Here is a 21,012-nt window from a genome sequence, read left to right as displayed (position 1 = left end):
GCTTCATCTAGTACACTCATATGAGCAGAGTACAGAGATGGCAGGACGAGAAGTGTTGATTCTCTGCGTATCGATCATCAATGCTGTACTGGGGTCCCATATGCAGGGTGGGACTTCGTCATTCAGAGTTCGTGAAAAATATGCAAATGGATGGGTGGTAAGATTTCTTGATTTTAATGAATGTATATATAGTATACAATTTTCACAGTTTTGATTGAGATTTACAAAAAAGAAAACTGTCATCAGAGAAATTAGCTGGGTAGATGGGTCTGGGGAAGTATTCCAATACTGGATTACCCCTTCAATACCTTTTAGAGTCCATTTTATTATGAATCTTGTTCCGACACAGTGATTCAAAGTATAAAAGTGAGCATAACAGCCAGTCAACTACCACGACGGCGGGGGGGCATAATGGGAACATGTTTTTCTTGTTCTGAGTAGTTTATTTTAGAGTTTATATAATGTTAATCAATAAGCATTTTTTTATTTCATGTTCACATTTTTGTTCCATGTAAGCAATTACAGCAGGGGTGCTCAACCCGTGGCCTATGGGCCACATACCTCAAACCAGAGAAGCATATGCCCATGCTCTGGGATGATGGGTTGGCAAGCCCAGAAAGCGATCAATGGGTTGCTGACCCGCCATCCCAGAGCATCAGAATACATGGAGCCAGCACCAGTAGAGGAGGAAGCAGGCGGCTGCGGAGGGAGCAAGAGCCACATAAGCCGATGCATTCTCTGTAGCGCCATCTCCTGTCTCAGGTGGGGTGATATCAAACACACCTCATAGGGGACCTTTCTAGCAGTCTGGACAGCAATGCCAGCAGAAGCTGGAAAAGGTCAGTGTATTAAATATTACATACACTACACCTTTGCAATGGGCATATTAGCACTGATTAAAAAAAAAGGTTATTAGGCTGCTTTCACACGGATCTGCAGGTGCAGCTCAGTGCACCTGAAGTTTTCCTGCGGGTTAGCTGTACTGAGCTACAGACTTCTATTATATCCTGTGGGTTTGGTGTGCTTTTAGAAAGTGTACCATACCCACAAGATGTAATAGAAGTCTAGCCCACAGGAAAGCCGTGGGTCTACTGCACTGCACTGCACCCGTGGTTCGGGTAAACTTCAGTGCATCAGTGTGGAAGCAGCCTTAGTGGGGGCTCAGAGCAGTAAGGGCTCTTTTACATTTAGTTTGGGGGGTGGTAAAACCCCATAGTTTATTGTGGTCCATGACCCATTACCAAATCACTTAAAGTGGTTGTAAACCCAAAATAAAAAAATAAAAAATAAACCCTGTAAGATAAAGACATAATAAGCTAGTATGCATCCCATACTAGCTCATTATGAAATACTTTCCTTAGATCAAAGCTGTTGCAGCGGCCCCGAAAACAAATTAAAACTTTGAGCTTTACCCTCCATAAAAGCGTTTCAGTACAATGCAAGTTCCCCTGTTTCCAAATGGTAAAAAAATAAAGTTAGATTTTATACTCATAGTATCCCAGTTTTCTGCCTGTGGTGCCTAGGTGAGTTAGACTAGTGGTTCTCAACCTCAGTCCTCAAGTATCTGCAATGGGACATGTTTTGGGAACTTCCCTTAGATAAAATAGCTCTTATCAATACCATGTCATTGATAACAGTGGTGTCGCTAGGGGGTGGCTTTTGGGGTTATAGCCCCGAATCTGGGGCCCATAGCCCGGAGTCTCTGCAGGGGTCCCCAAGGGGAAGGGAGGCTCTCTGGGGACCCTCATGTAAGTAGGGGGGCTCTCTGGGGACCCTGATGCAAGGGGGAGGCTCCCTGGGGACCCTGCTTTTAAGGGGGAGGCTCTCTAGGGACCCTGATTTAAGGGGAGGCTTTCTGGGACCCCAATGCAAGGGTGACTCTCTGGGAACCCTGATGCAAGTGAGGGTCTCTCTGGGGGCCCTGATGCAAAGGGGAGGCTCTCTGGGGACTCTGATGTAAGGGGGGCTTTCTGGGGACCCTGATGTAAGGGGGGCTCTCTGGAGACCCTGATGTAAGTGGGGGGCTCTCTGGGGCTATAAACACACACACACGTATATTACTGTATATACATGTGTATGCCCACCCAAGTGTATGACTTTCTTTACTACGCTGCTATGGACTCTAGCCCCATATCTTTTGTAGACCTAGCAATGCCACTGATTCATAATGATTTCAAGCAGCTGTGCAAAGTAAAGGAAACCAAAAACCTGGCTTTTTTGGGGGTACTTGAGGACTGAGGTTGAGAACCACTGAGTTAGAGCTTCAGGCTCTTATCACATGCTTAGATGCTTAATCAGTGAGTTAGACATCATAATCCTTCCAATGAGATTCTGGGGAATGCAGACCAGCCCAAATCAAGCACTGCACTGTGAGTTTTGGAGTATTCACCCTTCCCCAGGAATGTGACATGTGACATCATGCCTAGAGGTTTCTAAGAGGAGGAAAAGTAAGTATAAGTGCAGGTTCACATAGGTGTGATGCGGAAACACTGCAAATCCACTGTGCGGTCCCGCATCGCACCTAACTCGCAAGACAGTTCCCACTGCCATATGCGACGTGCTGGGAGTGTCAATACAGTGTTAATGACACCCCAGTTGAGTTTGCATATCGCACTGCAAACTGACAGTTCGGACCAAAAAAAAGGGTCCTATCCCTTTTAGATATAGAAAGGTTTTATAGAGTAAATTTACGTTTGGAGGAGGTCGGTCATTATTGGTAGGACATTCTTTTTTAATACTGAACCACACCAGGTAAATATATGGTGATGCCATTTAGCGATATGGTTTTAAAGGTCCATAGGAGGGGTTTGAGATTAAATTTGAAGAGTCTGTTTATATCTGCATAGATTTTATTACCTAAGGGGAAGGATGTATCAGGATGGGACAGAAAAATGAGGTCATCCACCACTTTGTGATGACCTGATGGCTTAGTAAAGCCTCATATGTTGAGGTGAATCACAGATTGTATGCAGGAGAGGTTCCATGGTGAAAATTTATATAAGAGGAGATACCAGGTACCCCTGCTTTTTCCCATTTGTAGTTGAAAACGAATCAGACAATAAACTATTCCCGAATATAACATTTTTTGCTAATAAAAAAACTCAAATGCTGCTCCAATCAGTCTTCCGAGACCCAGTTATTCCCCTACTGAATGCTGAAATCACATCTCTCACATAGTATAGGGGGGTGAATCCAGGCTCTTAACCAGGGGCAGACATGCCATTTGTGCCCCTGCACAAAGCCCCACTGAGATTTAGGAGACTATTAATACTAGATGTAAATCAAACAGGTGCTGGGTCTTGTAGACCTTGTGCAGCTCGCTTCTATCTAGCTGTCAACTAATACACTGAAAATACATTATTTTTCTTGGCTAGTAGTTAAATGAAAAGCCCAAACACTGGTCTTGCACAGAGTTGATGTCCACATCTGCTGACAAAGAACACCTTGACAGAAGTTTTTTTATGCTGTTTTTTTAGGTTGATATTAAGTACAGAACAGGCTTTGAAAGCTCGTCATCATATAGATTTTCCTGGCGCTGCCTTTCTGGGAATTGTGGCACTGAGCTTCAGAACACCATAACACTTATGGAAAACAAGACCACCAGACCCAGCCGTTGGTACCAGAATGAGGGGCATATGAAAAGACGTGTACCTATCGACAAACCTTTCCAACTTGGGTAAGATCTGTGGTGTTGAAGTCTTAACTCCTTTTTGACCTCCTTTTTGTGACAACCCCTCTAGAACCCCTCACAAATCTTTCTGTGAGGTCAAAACTTAGACATGAGGCCCCACTCACGCCCATAATGGGGGAAAAAAATTCAAGCAAGAAAAATGGCTGCAGAAAGATGCAAGGATCTAGCACACAGGTGATCAGTACCACTTCCAGGGCACCCTCCTCACCCATCAGACATATGCAGCCAGCACAACATCTGGGACCCAGCAAGGTGACAACTCCTCAAAAAATTACCCCCATTGCCTTGGAGAGAGAGAGGAGGGGGAGAGAGGTGGCAGAGAAGTGGGGTCAGAGAGAGAGAGAGAGAGAGATTCCTGTCCCTGTCTGCAGGTCCTCCATTTCGCAGTCTGCATAATTTATGTGCAGAGTCTGAACTAAATGGAAGCTCCAGTCGTTGTGGTGAAGTGGTGGGGTTACTCACTGTGCCCTGTAGCAGTGTGTTCAGTCCCTGCTCATCCATGTGTAAAGGGCTGAGGCGGGGGGGGGACATGTCCCGGGCTCAGTTCATTCAAATCTTCCAACCCATCCGATCAATAAATCCATCAATTTACAACTTGCATATCATTTGAAAACAATTGAAGCCTGTCAAAAACCTATATACTTGAGTTATTTGACTGATTAGGTTTGATTGCAGTCTGCTACTCATGTATCAGTGTCAGGTTTTTCATGCTATAAGGGTTAAAATAATCCCATTGAATAAATGGATAACATATACCGGTACCTAAAATTATTTTTTAAGGTTTGTTTTAGTGGTCAAAGCTGTGCTTTTTTTTTTTCTGTCTATGTATCCCAAGGGAGGTGCAAAGTTAAGCTCCATACACACTATGAGAAAATTGGAAGAAAAATTCCATACGAGGCACGATTGTTAGATTTTTGTATAGTGTGTACACAGTTTTTGACTTTGCAAATGAAAATTTCTGAAGGGACAAATTTTTTTCTCATAAGTGAACAGAATGAACGATTTTTGTTTAATGTGTACCGTTTACGTATGAAAAATTTGTCGTACCAGAATTTTCGTACATTATTTCTACCCTTGGTTCCGACTTGCTGTGAAACATCAAAGAAAACCGGACGATCGTTCGCCTGATGTTCTTATAGTGTGTACCCCACTTATACTATACTTTACTGTAAATACTCTCTAAGAAAATTGGCACTGGACACAGGTGTCCCTATTAGAAGATTCCTTCTCCCCTACTGCTGCAGTGAGAACTGTAAAATGTTGGATTTACCACCACTTACTGTCTTTCTGAATCTTGTAATTGAAAGGGTGAATCAGAATACTTTATTAATCTCAAAGGCAAATTCCCCATTGGAGACAGCAATTAAACCTGTTATGAGTTCTAACCATTCCATACTAAATGCTAAGGTACAAACAAGGTCCATAAAGACATTGATGAGCGAGTTAAGGGTGGAGGAACTTGAATGGCCTAACCTCAACCCGATAGAACACCTTTGGGATGAATTAGAGCGGAGACTGTGAGCCAGGCCTTCTTGCTCACATCAGTGCCTAACCTCACAAATGCGCTTCTGTAAGAATGGTCAGACACTCCCATAGACACACTCATAAACCTTGTGGACAGCCTTCCCAGAAGAGTTCAAGCTGTTATAGCTGCAAAGGGTGGGTCAACTCAATATTGAACCCTACGGACTAAGACCGGGATGCCATTAAAGTCCATGTGCGTGTAAAGGCAGATGCCCCATTACTTTTGGTAATATAGTGTATATCATATTTTTAATGGGTCATTGTTTATATTCTTTTAAATCTTGTTCCTTAGCCCTAATGAAGGGGGACTTCTGAACCCCCAAAACAAATTGGCCTTGTCCTCTGATTTTTTTTTTTTTTTGTCACGATTAGTAAACTTTTTACTGGATGGTCATTAACTTGCAGCCTCATCCATAACATGTTGTTCAATGAATCTTTTTAAAATTAAAGAGATTACAGCAAACAAATGCTATTCCACAAAACAACCAAATTGTAAAGGCTTTGCAGCCCCTAGTTACCTGGAAAAAGTGTGCTTGATGAACATTGATTAACAAGTTAATTAAGATAATTAATTCAAATCACCTCTTCGCCTTAATCAATAGTGCCAAATACTGCTTAATACATATACTGCTACATACATATACTGTAATTATTTCTTATAGTCACTAGTGCTCCTTTTATATCTTTACAGGGAGAGTAGTTGCTGCTGGGTAACTAATGTTTATACTGATGGATCATGGTCACTAATAACAGCAGTGGATTTAGGGACAAGATCAGATACCAAGAAGCCCAACACCTCTCCTGTGACTGCTAGCATTCAAGTTTTAAGGTACAGTACCACAGTTTACAAAAACCTATATACAAAACATCTCAATGCTGGGTTACAGTATATGCCAATACAGCGCCTATGTTTGTCCAAAAATTATTATTTTCTATATTAGAATGTTATATTGTTGAAACAATGTGGGTGGCTCTTCCCCTGCTACAGTAGCTGACATACCTCTCAACTTTCTGAAATTATAAAGAGGGACAACTTTTATATATCAAAACTTGGCTAGGATACAATATAAGTTCCTACATGGTAATACGGTAGGTACCGTCCCATGCACTAGTCAAACACAAAACAAAAACCCCTCTAAATGTTGGATGTCAGGCTGTTGGCGGACAATCCGACCGGTATGTATGCTCCATCGGACAATTGTTGTCGGACTTTCCACCAACAAATGTTGCCTAGCAGGTTCTCAAATTTTCCGCCAACAAATGTGTGTTGTCGGATTTTCTCTGATCATGTGTACACAAGTCCATAGGACAAAAGTACAAACACTCATGCTCAGAAGCAAGGACGAGCCAGAAGCAGTCAGTCTTGTAAACTAGGGTTCGTAATGGAGAATTAACATTCGTGATGTGGCAAATTATGAGATCTCGAAATGCTGCGCACATTCTCTTCTTCTTTAATGGGATAATAATGAAGCTGTTTTGTTGGTGATACTGATGGAGTTATTGCAAACAAATTTTCAAAGGCTTTTTTTTTCTAGTGATATCAAGAATAATATTATTATGCTTTTTTATTTGGCCAAGTTACCACAACACCATTATCCCATAGTTTCAAAGATACAACTATGTTGGTGTCCCTTGTTAATTTTACATTGTATTTTTTAAAATGTAACTGCCTACTCCAAAAATGTCGGTAAGGGGGATTTTTACATACTGTCCCTGGTTTTACTGAGGCTGGCAACCCTGATGGGGCCCCCCAATGACCCAGGGCCCTCGAGCAGTGCCCGAGTGGACGAATGGTCAGTCCGCCCCTGATTGTGACTAACTAAATACAATGACTTGGAAAATACAAGAACATTTACAAACATCATGTACAATAAATTAAAGATCCTAAGCATAGCCATCACCCCAAGATGATTTAGGAACCCAGGGTACCTGATGATTTGGATTGACTCTTGGGGCGCTTCAACATACCTGCAGTAACTTCCAACCCCCTCACTTCACAAAACTCAAAAATCTGTCGTAGAGTTGAAACATACCTATCCTATTCCACTTTACACACACTGCTATTGGCCAGTGAGGCAGCCCACCATAGCGATGTGCCAATAGGAGTGTATTGAGGCAGTAGGATGCAGCCAGGCTTTGACACTACCATAAAGTGTTGGAGGTTTACTTGCTCAGAAGAGCCTATCAGTTTGGTATAGACTTGCTTAGGTGCATGCCCTGAGGCTGGAGATGCATAGTGTAAGGCCCTATACAGGTGACATGCCAGGCACAAGCAGTACTGAAGAGGATTTTATTTCAGAGAGATAGCAATCATTGTAGCAGACCATGCATGTACCACTGAGGTAAGCAAGCATCGGAGGTTTTAGTGTATATTGGATTGTGGCATTCTGCAGTGTGTTGTGCTCTACTGTAGAATGTGTGCACAATGAATAGCACCGTAACCCGTTGAACACAGAACAGGTGCATTGCCTTGCATCATTGTAACACGCATTTTATCATGCACTACAGCAATGAACAAGTGGAATGGACCCAGAAGTAGAATCTGCTTCTAGTAAATTTGCTACACAGTTACATGGCTTTTGGCATACACAATTAAAATTCCCAAATAAAAATCTGTGTCTAGCCAGTTTTATACAAGAATATAATGCACTCGTCTTTTCCCAACATTGTTGAAGAATAACCTAATTTATACTGCTTTTACTTTAAGAATTCCACAGAACTGTGCAACTTCTATTAATTTATTGTCCCATGACCCCGATGGAGACCATGTGACGTGCCGAAATGCCTATAACTCTGGAGAATGTGGATTATGTAAACCTTATTTTTCTGTGGATGAAGTAAGTTTCTAATTAATACAAAAGAAAAGTTGATAATCATTCCATTTATGGACTTGTAGAGAAACCATAACGATTTTCAGTCAAAGTTATTTTATGTTGGTATTTGAACATTTAAAGGGTAACTCCACTTACGTGGGGAAAAGAAATAGCATCTAAAAAATAATAATATAGCATACAACAATAGCGATACAAGTCATATTTTATTTTAATGTTATTAAAAATGACCTTTTCAATCTGGAGCCGCTGTAATTTTCTATAAATGCAATGTGGGTACATAGAATTGTTCTGTACACAGAACGTGTACTGACAACTCCCCAGAAACATCATTTCCTGCTTGTGTGATTGGCTCACAAATTTTCCTAGAAGTCTGCCTAAGATACAAGTCAGATTTCAGGCATCCCCTGCAACAGAAATTTCATTTTATAGGAACACGTCTAAAGGGATGCAGGCCCAGCAGCTTTCCTCATTAGTGCCCTGCAGCTGCCACAGCTGACTGATCATTATGAAACCACGCCCATTAGACCCACTTGGCTCAGAGGCATAGACAAAAACATGGATTTATTTAGAATAACAAAAGGAAGGAATCTGCAACACAGTTTGTTAGAATCCTTGCAATGTACATAGATCACCCAAGGGGGAATGTTTTTTTCTCAAAAAAAGTGGAGTTACGCTTTAAAATTGGTCTCTTATACATTGTTTTATTACCTTTTAAACACTTTATTTTACAAATATTACAAATGCACATGCACATTTGATGCAGGGTGCTTCCATGATATTTAGGCTTCATGCGCACAGATTTTTTTTTTTTAACTCTCCTAGAAGCCAGCAACATTTTTGCAAGAAAAAGCGCCTGATTCCTGTAAAAGTAAAAGTGTTCAGACGCGTTTACAGGCATCAAACACTTGGGCATTTATAAATTCCATTGGCCAGAATATATTATTCTTGGCACTGAAACAAATTCACACTCAAGTGCTAAATGTGCCTAGCATTAACACGCGTTTAGCCGCGTTTACAAGCGTCAATCGTTTTTTTCTGCCCAAACTCTGCTGTTCCTGGACGCGCTGGCAGAGGTTTTTTTTTCCTGCCTCTAAACTCTCCTACCACTAAATGCTGCTAAAAGTCTATGGGGTTGATTCATCATCCAATCATGTGCAAGCAAAAATTCTGTTTCTTTTTTTATATATTCCTGGCATGTGATTGGTTATTCTTTGCAAAGTGAAGCTTTACCTCATTTATTAAAGGGGTTGTAAAGGCATTCTATGCATTAAGGTGAAAAAACATCCACTACCGGCGCCCCCAGCCCCCCTGTTTTACTTACCTGACCCCCTCGAAAGTCCCACGCTCGCCCCTGACATCCTCTTCGCTGCTCAGCCTGGCCATTGATTGGTTACAGTGGATGGATTGAAAGCAGCGCAGTCATTGGCTCGCACTGCCGTAAATCACATCCAGTGACACAGCGTGCCGGGGGGCGGGGCCGAGTGATACAGTGAGTGGCTATGGCCGCTGGCTGTATCACAGGAGCGCGCCCTCAAGCACTCCTCACCATGCAAGGGAGCTCGCATGAGGATGTGGAGTCCTTGGAGGGGGGGGAGCCAAGACAGCCGCCGAGGGACCCCAGAAGACCAGGTTCGGGGCCACTCTATGCAAAACGAGCTGCACAGTGGGGGTAAGTATAACATGTTTGTTATTTTAAAAAAAATGTCTTTAGTGATCCTTTAAGCTTTGGAGCAACTGAACAGTCTATTTGCCTTTAGTAAATCAAACCCTATGTGTGCATGGACACATAAGGTATGATTTACTAAAGGCACAGACTGTGCACTCTGCAAGTGCAGTTGCTCCAGAGCTTAGCAAATGTACAGAAGCTCCGCTGACTTCCATCATCCAATCGTGTGCAAGAAAAAATGCATTTTTTTAAATTTTCCTTGCATGTGATTGGGTATTCTTTGCAAAGTGAAGCTTTACCTCATTTACTAAGCTTTTGAGCAAGTGCACTTTCAAAGTGCACAGTCTATTAGTAAATCAACCCCATTGGCTAACATGCAGGGGAGTTTAGAGGCAGGAAAAAACAAAAACAAAACGCTAGACACCCCTAGAAGCAGCTACAAAAAACATCCTGTGTGCATGAGCTTCAGTAAATGTCTGTGTGGTTTGAATAGACTTGAATAGCAGGAGAACTAAATATACAGGCTACTCAGGCTATTCACAGCATAGCAGTTCATCATCACTGCAGAATATGTGGAGTAAGCAGTTTCTAGCACACCATCTGTTGGCTACAAGTGATAAACATTCAAACGCAATATTACATATTTACCAGGCAAACAAAACAAAAAAGAAATTAAAAAAACAACTTTTTTTCAATAAAATAAAGAATGGGACTGCATAAGATTAGACACACTACAAGTTAAAACACTCTCACAGTAAATCAAAAAACGAAATAATAGACGTTGTTATGAAACTCCAAAAGATTGTTGTTTTATGCAGTCAAAAAATAGAACAAACTGATTTAGAAGAAGAAAACCGAAGTAGCAAATAAGAATTACTTTCCTAACTAATAATCTTTTTTCACTTTTGTTCTAGAGCCGCTGTATTATATCTTTTCCATCAGGGATTCGTACAGGCGCCTATGTGTTGGAATTGGTTGTGGAAGATTTCCCCAACAAAAACATTAATCTTACCTACTATGACCGAACAACGGTCTTCAAAAATAGTCCTTACCATCGCAAGATCCGAGAGGCACCAAACGACTCAGAAAAGAAGCGCTACTGGGGTCCTACAACTGATGATTCGAAGATAGCTACTGATGATTTTTATGACGATGTAATAGAAGGAACTACAAGTCATCCCAATGCACAAACAGATGTAGGCACTATATCTGTAGAACATTTTGTTCAGGCGACAACTCAGAACATTTTATCAGAGGCCATCACCATCTCAGATGAAGCTTCTACATTGCATTTAGCCAGTGCTGCACCAGACTATACAAACCCCTTGAGTAGAATCCCTCTGCAGTTTATGGTGGAAGGTAAGTTAGGAGACAATTATTAAGATATTTTGTAACAAAGACTGAAATTCACCAGTATTAAATTGAGCAGGGGTCTCCAAACGTTCAAAACAAAGGGCCAGTTCATTGTCTTTCAGACTTCAGGGGGACCGGACTAGGGCCAGTGGGAGTAGAAAATGTCCTGGCGTCCAAATGAGCGTAAACGATTCCTATCATTGGTGTCGGTGGCAAGAATAGTGCCCCATTTCTGGCGACAGTTGGAGGAATAAAGCCCATCCTCATCCTTGGTGTCAATGGAAGGTATTCTGCCCCATTGTTAGTTCAGTGGAAAGAATGTGTCCCTTTGTCGGTGTCAGAAATAGTGCCGCATTGTTGGAGTCAGTGGGAGGAATAGTGGGGCATCAATGAAAAGGAATTATGTCCCATCTCTGGAGTTAATGGAAGGAATGGTGCCCCATTGCTGGTGTCAGTGGGAAGAATTGTGCATTTTTGAAGGTGTCAGTGCAAGGAATAATGCCCCATTGTTGGTGTCAGCGACAGGAAATATGCCCCATTGTTGGTGTCAGTGAATGGAATAGTACCCCCAGGACAAGATAAAAGCAAGAAAAGGGCCACAGTTTGGAGAAGGCTGATATAGAGAAACCATGAAAGCAGTACAGCCTTAGCCCAAGAGTGTATCTGGACCAGAGGGACACTTTGCTTTTTTCTAAACTGCAGCGCGCGTTCCCTTTTTCATCAGTCCTCTGTGTGATGCAGTTAGAGTGTATGGCTCCACTCACACTTTTGTATTTTATTGTGTGTTGTAATTCAGTGGTGGCCGCTTCATTAGGGGTGCAGGGGTGCCACCCCCCTAATCCATGGGCCCACGCCCTAATCTACATGCAGGGCACTGGATTTTAATGTTTTGGTTTTTTTTGAAGCACGTGTTTAGAGCCTGAGGCTCTATTTGGCTTCAAACAATGGTTGGCTCGGGGTGCAGTGTACTGCGCCTTGAGCCCACCCAGTTGTGTGACAATAGCAAATTAATATTCACTATTGTCTTCCTGATTCTCCTTCTGGTCAATCAGGAAGCAGGTCTTAAGACCCGATTGGCCAAGAGGAGAAGCGACTGTATTGGACAGGCGCAGAGGGGGGATGCGGCGAGGAGGAGACACAGTGGGAAGCAGCCCACGACCTGGATGGGTAAGTGCGGGGCTGATTGGCAGACAGACAGGCAAGCGACAGGGAGGGGGTTTGGGTTTGCCTGAACAAACGGGGGGGGTCGGGTGGTTGGTTTGCTACCCACGCCCCCCCCCCCCCCAAAAAAAGAGATCACCAGCCGCCACTGTTGTAACGCAAAATAACGCATGTGTTATAACCAATAATGTCATTCAATGAGGCTTTTCTGATTTCTGCTGCAGTTTAAAACACGAAGAATGTCTGTTTTTCTGTGCAATCTTTTGTGCTGTGGTGGCCAAAAGAACACGGAAAATGCATGCAAACATGCTATAACGCATGTAAAAAAAATGCACTAAAAATGGAGAAACACAGCTACAGATAGATGTGAACCTACCTGGCCTATGTATAGCCAAAACTCTTCTTTGTTTGTTTTATAAAGGGTATGAAAGGATGGAAACCCTGTGCCCGAATTTAACAGGGATTGAGAGGAAAACCCTAAAAATTTTATGGTAATATGACTCTGAGGCCTTCTTCACATAATTGACCAAGGGATGTAAATCCATTCAGAGGAGCTGTGGTTTTACCACCCCCTGACCGCCCACCTGATGACTGACATGGCTGTGGTGGCAATGCTCAATTTTGTAGCAAAAATGAAACATTGAAACAAGAAGAATTCATTTGCCATGTAAGTCTATGGGGCCATGCCACAACTGTGTGCAAGACACGCGTTCCATGAATGGTGGACGGGCGAATGGTTGAAAGGTCCACCTTCTTTGCCTAACCTACATTTTTAGGTCCCTAAGAGCTGTTAAATTAACTATTATACAAGTTAAAGTGAGCCATTACCAGCATTTTCAGTTGGTAGGCTTTTTTATTTATTTATTTTTCTTAACCACTTAAGTTCTGCCTTATGGTTATAGCAGTTTAACTGCTGAAGGGCAGCACCTCTATATACATGATCCGACTCTTCTGGGTAGGGGGCGAGCATATGTGCCACTGGTGGCTACAGCAGGAGCTGATTGACGGGTACCACGGACTCGATGTCCACTAGCACCCGCAGATCTTCAGGCAAAGAGGCAGAATGGTGATTATGTACACAAGGCAGATTGCCGTTCTGACAAGAGGGAAGGGGTGGAATTTGTGTCCCTGCAGAGCAGGGAATAAATTCCATCTCTTCCCCTACTAAAAGCACCTCACACAGTATAGTAAAACACTAGTTAGGCACACAGTTAACCCTTTGATCGGCCCTGATGTTAACACCTTCCCAGCCAGTGTTATTAGTAGAGTGACAGAGCATATTTTTAGCACTGATCAACGTATTAGTGTCATTGGTCCCCAAAAAGTGTCAAAAGTGTCAGAATGTCCGCCGCAAAGTGTCGCAGTCCCACTATAAGTCAGTGATCACTGCCATTTTTACCAAAAACATGTAGCAGAATACATATTGGCCTAAATTTATGAAGAAATACATTTTTTTGTTGGATATGTTTTATAGCAGAAAGTAGAAAATATTGTTTTTTTTTTTCAACATTGTCAATCTTTTTTTGTTTATAATGCAAAAAATAAAAAATGCAGAGGTGATCAATTACAACCAAAAGAAAGCTGTATTTGTGGGGGAAAAGGACACAAATTTTATTTGGGTACAGCGTTGCACGACCGCTCAATTGTCAGTTAAAATAATGCAGTGGCATAGTGGAAAAAATGGCCCGGTCATGAAGGGGTGTAAATCTTCCGAAGGTCAAGTGGTTAATATGAACTTTTATACAATACTATATAAGCTACCGTGAACCATTTCCAGCATTTTAAGTTACTAGACCTTTCTTTTCTCTTTCTTAAAATTACATTAGGTGGAACAATAGGCTACTTACTGAAAAATTCCAAGCCATGTGATAGACTTTTAGCTCAACAGAGGTTCTCATCATCTTTCCTAGTCAAATATCCCAGAAGACACAGCCTGTTCTTCATCTGTTGTCAGATATGGAATGTTGAATATTATTATTATGTTGATCCTTAGTTTTGTGAAATTACTTTAACTCCAAATCTTTCTTCCATTATTAACAATAACATGTTTTTAATCCTGCAGCCACTAGTGATGGACGAACTTCCGACGGGACGTTTCGCGAACGCGAAACGCGAACGGACACAAACGTTCGCGAAAACGACCGTTCGCCGCGGGCTCCATTGACTTCAATGGGAGGCGAATTTCGCAAACCTTTAGGTCGAATTTGCGGCCACGGGGTAATTATTAGGGGGTAGCACGTAGTCCCACCACCTGGACAATAGCATAATACATGTATGAGGTGAATTTGGGATCGATAACTACAAGCATTTTTTTTTTATTTGGGAAATTGTTCTGACAATTCAGGACTATGGAGCTAATGAAGGCAATGGAGGAGAGGGAAGGTCAGGGACCAGGGTAGGCAAACAAGAGGGTGCAGGAGATACAGAGCACTGACAGCAGCACCGTAATACAGAGCACTGACATCAGCACCGTGACATACAGCGCTGACAGCAGCTCCGTGACATACAGCGCTGACAGCAGCTCCGTGACATACAGCGCTGACAGCATCTCCGTGACATACAGCGCTGACAGCAGCTCCGTGACATACAGCGCTGACAGCAGCTCCGTGACATACAGCGCTGACAGCAGCACCGTGACATACAGCGCTGACAGCAGCTCCGTGACATACAGCGCTGACAGCAGCTCCGTGACATACAGCGCTGACAGCAGCTCCGTGACATACAGCACTGACAGCAGCTCCGTGACATACAGCGCTGACAGCAGCTCCGTGACATACAGCGCTGACAGCAGCACCGTGACATACAGCGCTGACAGCAGCTCCGTGACATACAGCGCTGACAGCAGCTCCGTGACATACAGCACTGACAGCAGCTCCGTGACATACAGCGCTGACAGCAGCTCCGTGACATACAGCGCTGACAGCAGCACCGTGACATACAGCGCTGACAGCAGCTCCGTGACATACAGCGCTGACAGCAGCTCCGTGACATACAGCGCTGACAGCAGCTCCGTGACATACAGCGCTGACAGCAGCTCCGTGACATACAGCGCTGACAGCAGCTCCGTGACATACAGCGCTGACAGCAGCTCCGTGACATACAGCGCTGACAGCAGCTCCGTGACATACAGCGCTGACAGCAGCACCGTGACATACAGCGCTGACAGCAGCTCCGTGACATACAGCGCTGACAGCAGCTCCGTGACATACAGCGCTGACAGCAGCACCGTGACATACAGCGCTGACAGCAGCTCCGTGACATACAGCGCTGACAGCAGCTCCGTGACATACAGCGCTGACAGCAGCTCCGTGACATACAGCGCTGACAGCAGCTCCGTGACATACAGCGCTGACAGCAGCTCCGTGACATACAGCGCTGACAGCAGCTCCGTGACATACAGCGCTGACAGCAGCTCCGTGACATACAGCGCTGACAGCAGCTCCGTGACATACAGCGCTGACAGCAGCTCCGTGACATACAGCGCTGACAGCAGCTCCGTGACATACAGCGCTGACAGCAGCTCCGTGACATACAGCGCTGACAGCAGCTCCGTGACATACAGCGCTGACAGCAGCTCCGTGACATACAGCGCTGACAGCAGCTCCGTGACATACAGCGCTGACAGCAGCACCGTAAGCAGCCCCAGGAGGAAGTCAGCACAGCACAGGGATGGTGTGATCCCCTCATAATAAGAACCCCCAGGAGGAAGTCAGCACAGCACAGGGATGGTGGGAGCCCCTCATAATAAGAACACCCAGGAGGAAGTCAGCACAGCACAGGGATGGTGGGAACCCCTCATAATAAGCAGCCCCAGTAGAAATATGACACCGCTCAACCTCTTCAAAGAGGAGGGTAGGGGCATATAGTACGGTGTGCTTTTTTGGGTCAGGGAAGTGAGCCAAATGAATTAAGAAGGTCTGTGTGCTTGATTCCAAAAATTGTTTATAGACATATACATGGTCTACTGATCACATGTGTTGAATTCCTCCGAGATCCATGCCTCATTCATTTTTAGAAATGTGAGGTAGTTAACACTGTGGTGAGCTAGGCGAGTACGCTTATCGGTCACAATCCCCCCTGCTGCGCTGAACGTCCTTTCGGACAGGACACTGGATGAGGGGCAAGCCAACAGTTCGATTGCAAATTGGGCAAGCTCTGGCCAGAGGTCAAGCCTGCCCACCCAGTAGTCTAGGGGTTCATCACTCCTCAGAGCGTCCACATCGGCCGTTAACCCAATGTAGTCGGACACCTGACGGTCTAGGCGTTCCCTGATGCTGGATCCGGATGACACCTGTCGATGGGTCGGCTGAAAGAATGACCTCATATCCGAAGTCACCAACACATCTTCAAACCGGCCTCTTCTTGCAGGCGCTGTTGGATTGGTACCCGCAAATCCTTCTCTGGGAGTGGGAATTGCTCCTCTGCCAGCGCACGCAAAAGCAGAATGCAGCATTTCTCGAAGCAAGGCCTGGAAGTGCTGCATTCTGACAGCCCTCTGCGACGGCGGTAACATTTCCGCCATTTTGTGTTTGTACCGGGGGTCTAAGTACGTTGCCACCCAGTACTGGTCCTTGACCCTCATGCTTTTTATACGGGGGTCCCTATTAAAACACTGGAGCATGAAGGCCCCCATTTGCACTAAAGTGGAAGCGGTGTGGTGGCCTGGCTCCTGCTCATCATCCAGGATAATGTCGTCCTCTTCATTCTCCTCTCCCCATCCTCGCACAACAGGGATCCCAGAAAGGTTTAAAGCATGCTCTTCTTGCTCCTGCTCATCCGCCCCGGCACCATCCTCCTCTGACTCCTCATCAGACTCCTGTTGTTGACTTGTCTCAGATAGAGTAGCCCCCCCTGGGAATTCATCCAGCATTGCGACTTCCTCATCTTCCCGCTCCTGCTCCTCCACAGCCTGATCAATGACACGACGCAATGCACGCTCCAGAAAGAAGGCATAAGGTACCATGTCACTGATGGCGCCATGGCTGCGACTGACCAGTTTGGTGATCTCCTCAAATGGCCGCAGAAGTCTGCATGTGTCGCGCATGAGCAGCCACTGGCGCGGTGAAAAAAAACCCAGCTCCCCAGAACCGTTTCTTTCGCAGAGTTCATACAGGTAGACGTTAACTGCACGTTTCTGCTGGAGCAGCCTATCAAGCATATAGAAGGTTGAGTTCCATCGCGTCGGGCAATCGCAAATAAGACGTCTGACCGGCAGATGGTGTCGCCGCTGAATGTCAGCAAGGCGAGCCATGGCCGTGTAAGATCTTCTGAAATGGGCCGAGATTTTCCTTGCCTGCCGCAAGATGTCCTGGACCCCAGGGTATTTGACAAGGAATCGCTGCACGACCAAGTTTAAGACGTGTGCCATGCACGGCACGTGCGTGATTTTGCCCTGTTTCAATGCGCTAAGCAGATTGGCACCGTTGTCACACACCACTTTACCAACTGTCAAATTGAGCGGTGTTAGCCACTCATCTGCCTGTGAACGCAAAGCTGAAAGGAGTGCCGGGCCAGTGTGGCTCTTTGCTTCCAGGCACAACAGACGCAGCACGGCATGGCAACGTCTCACCTGGCATGTGGAATAGGTTCTGGGGAGCTTGGGCGGTGCAGTGGAAGAGACGCTAGCAGCGGAAAAGGAGGAGGCAGCTGAGGAGGAGAGGGAGGAGGATGGAGTAGGAGGAGGAGAAGAAGAGTCAGGCCTGCATGCAATCCGTGGCGGTAAAACCAAATCTACACGGGTGCCACGGGTTACATGCTTGACGGCCGTCAGAAGGTTCACCCAGTGGGCAGTAAAACTGATATACCTTCCCTGCCCGTGTTTGCTAGACCACGTGTCTGTGGTCAGATGTATCTTGGCACCGACACTGTGTGCCAGAGATACATTCACTTGCCGCTGAACATGGCCATATAGCTCTGGGATGCCCTTCTCTGAGAAATACTTCCTTCCTGGGACCTTCCATTGTGGTGTTCCAATGGCCACAAATTTGCGAAAGGCCTCCGAGTCCACCAGTTTATATGGCAGTAGTTGGCGGGCTATGAGTTCTGACAAGCCAGCCGCCAACCGTTGGGCAAGAGGGTTATCCGGCGTCATCATTTTTTTACGCTCAAACATTAGGCCCACGGAAGCCTGCCTTTTTGCAGAAAAATGTGAGCTTGGCGTGATGGAAGGTGGAGTGGAGGACAATTGTGAGGAGAGAGGAGAAGGAGAAGTAGAAGACGAGGCTGGACGGTGAGAGCCTGCAGTGTGGCTTTGTGTGTTCCGTTGCTCCCACTGGGCTCGGTGATGGCTGCTCATGTGCCTTCTTAAGGCGGTCGTCCCTAGGTGAGTATTGGGCTTACCGCGACTAACGCGTTGACTGCAAAGATTGCAGATGGCAACGCTATTGTCAGCAGCGGACACGTTAAAAAAAGCCCACACTGCGGAGCCATGTGCCGGTGTCCTGGGAGCGCCAGATGTGACCGTACATGGTCGATGACTCGCTCCTGATACATTTGCAGTCTGCTTTGTCCCTGCTGTGCAATGTAAGTCATTGCTGCTTCTCCTCCCTATCTGCTGGTCCATATCTCCCTCTGAACTCCCCTCCTCTTCCTCTCTTGTGGGCACCCACGTGACATCACTAGACACGTCATCATCAACGTCACCTTCCCCACCGCTATAAGTAGAGTAGGCAGCAACACCGGGGACCAACCTCCTCCTTGGGCTGATCTGGGTACTGGCGTCAGACTGCTGAGTAGCGCTTGTTGCTACCTCCTCTTCCTGATCCAATACCAAGAGTGGCTGCGCATCAGAAATGTCCTCTTGATATGGATCGGAAAATAATTCCAGTGACTCAAGCGGAAGGTATGTGGTGGTGGTGGTGGTGGTCGTGTTGTTGGTGGTAGTGTCTTTGGGGGTGCACATAGCAGAGAGTGAAGAAGAGGGTGCAGATCGAGAGGATGAGGAGGGTGCAGAAGAGTAAGGCTGAGCGAGCCACTCAACCAAGTCTGGTGCATCCTTTAAAGTAATTGAACGCACCTTCTGCAACTTCCCACTTTGGCTCAAGCCTGTTGCTCCTGCCCTACCCCTACCACCCCTGCGGAAGGGCCTGCCTCTTCCTCTGCATGTCATTTTTTAAATGACCCTGTGACAAAACTCTTAGTCCCTATACCGCTGAAGGACTGCTGCAGTATAGGTGAGCGGTCAGCAGTGGTGCACGTCAACCCTATCTATTGTGGACCTATAGCGGTCCTTACAGAACAGCAGACTGTACCGCACTCAAGCCTATGTACCGTAGCACCCTATACCAAGTTACCAGTCCTTATAAGAACTTTTGTGGACCAAGCAGGTTGTGTATTAGTGTTTAGCAGACTGTACGTCAGTCCCTATACCGCTGAAGGACTGCTGCAGTATAGGGCAGCGGTCAGCAGTGGTGCACGTCAACCCTATCTATTGTGGACCGATAGCGGTCCTTACAGAACAGCAGACTGTACCGCACTCAAGCCTATGTACCGTAGCACCCTATACCAAGTTACCAGTCCTTATAAGAACTTTTGTGGACCAAGCAGGTTGTGTATTAGTGTTTAGCAGACTGTACGTCAGTCCCTATACCGCTGAAGGACTGCTGCAGTATAGGGCAGCGGTCAGCAGTGGTGCACGTCAACCCTATCTATTGTGGACCGATAGCGGTCCTTACAGAACAGCAGACTGTACCGCACTCAAGCCTATGTACCGTAGCACCCTATACCAAGTTACCAGTCCTTATAAGAACTTTTGTGGAACAAGCAGGTTGTGTGTTAGTGATTAGCAGACTGTACGTCAGTCCCTATACCAATGAAGGACTGCTGCAGTATAGGGCAGCGGTCAGCAGTAGTGCACGGCAACCCTATGTATTGTGGACCGATAGCGGTCCTTACAGAACAGCAGACTGTACCGCACTCAAGCCTATGTACCGTAGCACCCTATACCAAGTTACCAGTCCTTATAAGAACTTTTGTGGACCAAGCAGGTTGTGTATTAGTGTTTAGCAGACTGTACGTCAGTCCCTATACCGCTGAAGGACTGCTGCAGTATAGGGCAGCGGTCAGCAGTGGTGCACGTCAACCCTATGTATTGTGGACCGATAGCGGTCCTTACAGAACAGCAGACTGTAACGCACTCAGGCCTATGTACCGTAGCACCCTATACCAAGTTACCAGTCCTTATAAGAACTTTTGTGGACCAAGCAGGTTGTGTGTTAGTGATTAGCAGACTGTACGTCAGTCCCTATACCAATGAAGGACTGCTGCAGTATAGGGCAGCGGTCAGCAGTAGTGCACGGCAACCCTATGTATTGTGGACCGATAGCGGTCCTTACAGAACAGCAGACTGTAACGCACTCAGGCCTATGTACCGTAGCACCCTATACCAAGTTACCAGTCCTTATAAAAACTTTTGTGGACCAAGCAGGTTGTGTGTTAGTGTTTAGCAGACTGTGCGTCAGTCCCTATACCGCTGAAGGACTGCTGCAGTATAGGGCAGCGGTCAGCAGTGGTGCACGTCAACCCTATCTATTGTGGACCGATAGCGGTCCTTACAGAACAGCAGACTGTACCGCACTCAAGCCTATGTACCGTAGCACCCTATACCAAGTTACCAGTCCTTATAAGAACTTTTGTGGACCAAGCAGGTTGTGTATTAGTGTTTAGCAGACTGTACGTCAGTCCCTATACCGCTGAAGGACTGCTGCAGTATAGGGCAGCGGTCAGCAGTGGTGCACGTCAACCCTATCTATTGTGGACCGATAGCGGTCCTTACAGAACAGCAG

At 45.5% G+C, this 21,012-nt stretch overlaps 1 protein-coding gene across 1 annotated transcript in view; it reads left to right on the top strand.

The window, feature by feature from the left end:
- Nucleotides 1-21,012, top strand: part of LOC143939328 (uncharacterized) — a 35,563-nt gene continuing 14,551 nt past the window's right edge. Inside the window, exons 1-5 of the mRNA XM_077460958.1 lie at nucleotides 1-157; nucleotides 3,477-3,676; nucleotides 5,907-6,044; nucleotides 7,923-8,052; nucleotides 10,630-11,074. Of these exons, the coding sequence (XP_077317084.1) occupies nucleotides 38-157; nucleotides 3,477-3,676; nucleotides 5,907-6,044; nucleotides 7,923-8,052; nucleotides 10,630-11,074 (1,033 nt within the window). The 5' untranslated portion in view covers nucleotides 1-37. The remainder of the gene's footprint in view (nucleotides 158-3,476; nucleotides 3,677-5,906; nucleotides 6,045-7,922; nucleotides 8,053-10,629; nucleotides 11,075-21,012) is intronic.

Source organism: Lithobates pipiens, unplaced genomic scaffold (assembly GCF_037356315.1).
Source record: "Lithobates pipiens isolate NorthernLeopardFrog02 unplaced genomic scaffold, aLitPip1_a1.2 Scaffold_10, whole genome shotgun sequence".
Classification (NCBI taxonomy): Eukaryota; Metazoa; Chordata; class Amphibia; order Anura; family Ranidae; genus Lithobates; species Lithobates pipiens.
The sequence above is the reverse complement of the archived record's forward strand: the minus strand, read 5'-3'. Positions and strand labels throughout refer to the sequence as shown.